Consider the following 6,074-nt stretch of genomic DNA (forward strand, 5'->3'; position numbering starts at 1 on the left):
GCCGAGGCCGGAGTCGGCGACGGCGCCCGCATCTATCCAGAGATTCTTGGGCACCTCAGGCAGGGGCGGTGACCATGGCGGCGTGACGCGAGGCAGAGGCGCGTCGCCGGCGCGGGCAGGCTAGCCCTAGTGCGATGGATTTGGCGGAGGAATAGGCGGCGTGGGTTCTTCAACGAGGCACGTTAACGAGCAGAGGATCGGCGCGTTTTCACCCATTTTTTCTCTTCCTATCGTCACAGTAAAAAAATCCATGTGGACACAATGAGGGAGCTCCCCTTGTGCGATGGGCGCACAAATCTTGCTGATGTACTTTTGAACATGCATATGCAGCCCAAATGAGCAGCATATGTAAAAAAAAAAGGTACTCCACTTAACAGAAATACATCATTAAAATGTTCAGGCATATAGCATAGCATAGCAAACAGAGCAAACCAGAAGGTCTATACAGTGTTACAAGGTGGATGCCAGAGCACAACCATCAATTCAAAATAAAAGCTAACATATCTTTGCGGACTTTAACCACAATACGTGTCACTCTTCTTAATACTCCCAAAGCAAAACTATCACTAAGTCACCTGATACCATCTCTTCTTGTTTGTGCCATCCCACCACAATTCATAATGGCCTCAAGTGGCAATTGTGGCATATCTGCAGATAATACAGAACAATTCTAGAAACCGAGAACATATATATAAACCTATGAGAGATCACCAAGAAAATTAAACACCGAAACTTTACAGTGGTATTGACAGAACAAGGCATCACATATTATTTACTCCATTCTCCTAAGAATAATACAAAAGGGACTTCAAACTATGTACCTCCATGAATAACCTATGCTTGAAGCCACATGAACATATTGCCGTCGGTTGCCGGTCTTCCGCATCTACGCACTGGCAAAATAAAGAACAACTTGCTCAAAAGTGTTAAACTGAAATGTAAGCAGATATATAATGTGGGGATTCCCCCAGCCCTGGCCTTGCCAAAATAAATTAAAATGTGGGTGCTTAAATTTTTTGGAATGTATGTCAAGGGAATGTGTACTATAAAAAGAAGGGGGTATTTTCTTTTAGTCATTTGAACAAACAAGCAAGAAGCACCTTCTGTGTCACATAATTGCAGCCATCAGAACAAAAAATTGTTACTGTGGATCAAAGATCCATGATAAAATACGTGCACACATCCTATTTGATGCATTAACACAATCCTCCGAAGGGCATATACACCATGCATGCATAGAAGAGAAGCTAAACGAGGAGGAAAAACGAATGAAAATCACAACCAAGAAGGATGGCAAAATCCAGATGTACTGATCATCCTCAACCCATCCAAGGCAAGGCCATAGTCGAATCCCATGGTGGTGGATATAGCTGGCCAAACGGGCCAGGACAAACAGGCCAGCAAGCGAGCACGCCGGCACGGCCCGCCATGGGCCAGGCACGACACGGGCTAAACGGGCTGCGTGCCGGCACGGCACGACCCGTTTAATTCTTTTATATAATTTTCAGAATTTTTTTACATATGTATACCTAAAATATAGCCCAATAGGCCTAAAAACCAGCCCAACAGGCTGAAAATATACAACCCAGCGTGCTAAACGGGCCATCGGGCCGGCCCATTTACTAATCAGGCCGTGCCTGGGCCAAGGAGCAGCGCCCGTGGGCCGGCACGGCATGGCCCGGCTATTAAACGTGCCACGGCGGGCCGTGCCAGGCCAGGCACGATTAGCACAGGCCGGGCCGGCCTGTTTGGCCAGGTCTGGTGGTGGAGTATCCTAGGCGGCGGAGCAGGGAAAGGAATAACACACCAGCACAATCGGCAAAGACGAAGACACCACTGACTGCTCGTCCTTCTCTTCGGCGCCACACTCTGAGGCACGACAAGTGTTTTCATCATTCCAGTTCCCATTGAACTGATGCTTGATTCTGGTGAAAACCTATACGAAAGAACACATATTTATGTATATTTCATCAAGTATATGCCAGAAATATCAACAAGCGAAACCTGTGTGGTTTGACCTAAAGTTCCGTCATCCCATCAATTGTGGTTGTTTATGGAGTGCTTCTCATCCTTGCTCTAGAAACATATTTGTATATGTGAATTTGCTAGTCCCAATCATATGTGTAAAGAAAAGGGTAAACATGAACTGGCTATATGCGTTTATTCCAGCATACCGTCCCATGACACGCTTTGCATACAGATCCCTTTCCTTATGAGCTGAAGTAAAATGAGCTAGTATCCAGTATTTAGCAAGATATTAAATCCAACATTTTGTCATGTTAGAACAACCAAGCTGTGGCAGTAAGAAAACTTCCCCTAAAAATAAAGGGGCAAACAAAAACTAATATACATCCAAGAAACTAAGGAGGGATAGGAAAAGTAATTGTAGCAATGAAGGCCATCCCCCATCATGTATTATCTACCATCAATTATTGCCCAAGAACACATCTAAATTTAACACGAACAAATGTACAATTTTTTTGTTTTCAAATTCACAGTTTAACTACTAATATACTTGATGAGGTTTGAAAGATCATCCATTAATTTGTTGGGTGCAAGTTCCCCGAGCTAGTAAGAAATAGAGATTCACAAGTAAAGAGCAGAAGGATCACCTCTCGCCCTCTCTTTCGTTGTTGAAGAGTGTAATGTTCCCACCCAAAGATAGGTAAAGCTAAAGCTACTTAATGGCATCCCTAGCTTCATCGAAAAGTATATATATTTCCACTTAGACCGTGGCATATGAAAATGAAAACATCTATAAATCAAGTGCAATTTACCATTGCCAGAATAGCTGCTGGCATCCATCCAGCACCAGTGCCCTTTGCTTCGTACAGAAACATTAACATTAATGAGAACAGAATTACCAGATAAAAAAGCGATACACTCTGGCTACTGTGAGAAACTGAGAATACATGCTTCTGTGAAATACAACCTTTGTCAAGAGGTAAGTAGCCCGGGAAGCATTTGCTGAGATAATTGGAGCAGTAACACGCAAACGGTCTCCACCAACACTTGGATGTTCAGAGCGTTTACCAACTTAGTAGACCGATCAAATATTTCGGGCACATTTTTCAGTAACATACCACCAAATGCTTCCAGCTGTCAAAGTCAACCCAGTATACATAGTGTCACACCGATCACACGACCAATGGGATACTTAAAATAGAAGCAGCAGAAGATAATTCAGCCATGTATTAACTGTGTTTCCGCTTTACAAATAACCCGCACATTATTAAATTATTCAGCTGTCTATGAGGCTCTTACCATGTCCTATCATCAAACCAGTTCCAGAACTCGTAGATTCCATTCTTGACAGAAACTGCACAAGTAGGGGTAATTCAGAACCAATACAGTACATAACTGCATCAAGCCAGCTTTTTAAGTTCCTACTGTAAGCACTTGTGTGCTACATACTTCCACTAATCATCCATAGTAAGCGTGAACTACCAATCACCCTCGTCACTGACCTTGGTGCAGAACCACACGGGGGCTGAATCCTCTCCCGATGTTGCGACCGTGTGGAAGGAGGGAGACAACCTCCGTCGCTCCATGCCCTTGAAGACGGGCAGATCGGAAAACTTTGCGTTGCGATCACCATCACCCATGGCTCGCCGTCGAGTGGAACGCTCGCCATCCTTCTGCCTACCCCTCTGCCTCGAGGTGGATTTCGGCAGCCCCTCCATCCCTAGCGGATGAGAGAGAGTAGAGATGAGAGCTGCATGCCCGATGGTGACACGTTTACATATTAAATTCAGAAAACCATGATACTTTAGTACAACAAGTAGATGCTAAAAAATCTATCGTTAAATAAAGTGGCTGGTGCTATAATTCTTTGCCATAAATTATTAAGCTGGTCCAGAAATTATTAGTATGACTAACATACGGCAAATTCAAAGTCCAAGCTGTCAATCTTTTCAAGAAAACAATATGTGTTTGCTTCTTTAATAAAAGAAAAGAATCAGGAACTCTCTCAAAATATTCTGCAAACAATTATAACTCAAGAAACAGAGAAACATGGCCTGAAGCAGATCAACAACATAAAACTTGACAACCCGTATCACTCCTAGGACTAAATTAGGAGACCAAAAAACCCTTGCAGAATTTACATGCCAACAGAGAACAAATTGATGACCAAACAAGACTTAGTTCTGGAGTACTAATAAGAAAGATAGATAAATGGATGATGGTTAAGCGTCATAGATAACTTAGTAGATAAATGGATGATGGATAACTCGTCAGGCCTATGGAGCTATCATAGCATGGATAACTCGTCAGGCATAACATAGCTGCAACCAACACAAGAGAGGTGTTCTACATAGATAGATACATAGGTAGACAGAGATATGAATCAAATAGGGGATCCCATGCACTTACCTAGAATTTGTCTTCAGAAGGTTTGTGCGTGGCTGCTGAAGGTTGCGGCTGATGGGGCTATCCACGGCTGCGACTACGGGGCAGGCGGATGGGGTAGGGGGCAGCGGACGGATGGAGCTCGGGGCGGTGGACGGCCGGAGCTCGCTGTCGGGGCCGGCGGATGGAAGTCCAGCTGCTACTTGCGGCTCGGCGACTCAGATCTTCGGCTTGGCATCGCCGGAACCAACGATCAGAAGCCGCGCCAGTCCCTTACTGCGCGGTCCCCAGAGACCTCGCCGGCGCACCCGACACCGCGGTGGCTGCCCGTGCCCGAGCCTCCATGCCGGCGTCATCGTGGCACGGACGGGAGGCCCTGCCCCGCGAGACGGAGGGATCTGACGCTGCCACCGCTCGGGGACTCCCTCCCGTGTGCTCCCGAGATCCAAATCGAGAAAATCAGGGGATATGAGGCTGGAGGAGGTGGAGCTCGGGACGGGAGATGAAGAGGGCACGGGCACAGGCGGCGGCACGCAGTGTATTTGCGGAGAAAGAGGCGGCGGCGGAGCAGCAGGGAAGAGGCGGGGGTTGGAGGAGAGGAAAGAAAAGAGAGACAGAGGGATCACGTGTGTTGGAAACCTTCGTGGGGAAGGAAACGAGAGATATTTTCCTCTCCAGGCTCGATCCCGATTGGCCCCCAAATAGTGCGAGTGATGAGGTGTCCGTCTCCAGCGATCGCCATTTGCGCCACCGTTAAAGAGTTGTATTAAATTCAGCATATTTGTAAAAGATTGTTCATAGTATGTTTTCAAAACCTCCATTTTTGTAAAAAATCATGTAGAAAAAATGTACACTTTATATTTTACAAATGTTGATTTTGTTTTACGAAAATGTTCATGTATATACAAAAAATGTACATTGTACATTTTTTTCATCGTATTTTCAAAGTTACTGTCAGCTAATATCATGCTCAAAGAAATCAGATAGCATATGATTGGAGTAAACTAATACTGCAACTGCAACCCGAGCGTGTACGTGGAAATTAAAAAAAATGTATTGATGGTTGTATCCTGGCTAACAGGCCTCTCATCATGACGGCCCGGGTCCTAGTAAGGCCGAGGACCCCTTATCGGTTCTATTTGGGCCCATGACGTATAACATGAAGGTTTCATAAGACTGGACGTGCATAATAAGAGTTGGGATCATACAGCACTCTAGCTCTTCGTACGTAGTCGACTAGGATCCATGTATCATGGGACCCTTCAGTATGTTATATAAACCGAGGGGCTTGAATTGTAGATGGAAAATTTACTATTTCAGTAGTTTATACTCTCGATACATTCCAACATAATAAAACACGAGCATGACATAGAGTATCATCTCCCCTGTAGAGTCCGAACCTGGGTAAAAACTCTTGTCTCTGTTACCATCTCGCCAAGTAGCTTAGATAGGATACCCTACCGAGGGATCCGCGAATTCAGCATTGATAAATGATGCACTGATTGGCGGCGGCAGATGCGCTGGGTCTCGTCTATTTTAGGTGTGCTGGGGGTCACGCCATGCTCCACATCGCAATAAGCGATGATGTATACCTCCTCCCAGGGACCTTCTACGTCTATTTTAGGTGTGCTAGGGGTCACGCCATGCTCCACGTCGCAATAAGCGATGATGTATAGCTCCTCCCAGGGACCTCCTACATACCGCTTATTCGGCAAAGAGCCGGT

At 45.4% G+C, this 6,074-nt stretch overlaps 1 protein-coding gene across 27 annotated transcripts; it reads right to left on the minus strand.

Moving 5' to 3' along the window:
* Positions 1-370: 370 nt before the first annotated feature.
* LOC125544772 (uncharacterized) lies at positions 371-5,009 on the minus strand. 27 transcript variants are annotated; one of them, XR_015619269.1, is made up of 9 exons: positions 4,375-5,008; positions 3,468-3,715; positions 3,265-3,319; positions 2,933-3,099; positions 2,778-2,824; positions 2,005-2,076; positions 1,808-1,936; positions 822-893; positions 371-648 (listed from the first exon to the last, which is right to left on the minus strand). XR_015619269.1 is itself a non-coding variant. In XM_087547548.1 (5 exons), the coding sequence occupies exons 2-5, from the start codon at positions 2,844-2,846 to the stop codon at positions 616-618; spliced, it is 303 nt and encodes a 100-aa protein (XP_087403674.1). In that variant the 5' UTR covers positions 2,847-3,319; positions 3,468-3,627; the 3' UTR covers positions 371-615. The 27 variants fall into 27 exon arrangements, 3 of the variants coding, with proteins under 3 accessions (XP_087403674.1, XP_087403673.1, XP_087403671.1); XR_015619264.1 differs by having other exon boundaries at positions 1,808-2,076; XR_015619265.1 differs by having other exon boundaries at positions 2,778-3,099.
* Between the last annotated feature and the right edge of the window lie 1,065 nt (positions 5,010-6,074).

This window comes from Triticum urartu, chromosome 3A, assembly GCF_056163025.1.
Source record: "Triticum urartu cultivar PI428250 chromosome 3A, HENAU_Tu73, whole genome shotgun sequence".
Classification (NCBI taxonomy): domain Eukaryota; kingdom Viridiplantae; phylum Streptophyta; class Magnoliopsida; order Poales; family Poaceae; genus Triticum; species Triticum urartu.

Coding starts and splice junctions, on each gene's coding strand:
- LOC125544772 (XM_087547545.1), bottom strand. CDS start 3,683: ATGGAGGGGCTGCCGAAATCCACCTCGAGGCAGAGGGGTAGGCAGAAG. Junction 3,320..3,467: donor CCGTGTGGTTCTGCACCAAG/GTCAGTGACGAG, acceptor CTACTTGTGCAG/TTTCTGTCAAGAATGGAATC. Junction 3,100..3,264: donor TGGTTTGATGATAGGACATG/GTAAGAGCCTCA, acceptor TGACTTTGACAG/CTGGAAGCATTTGGTGGTAT.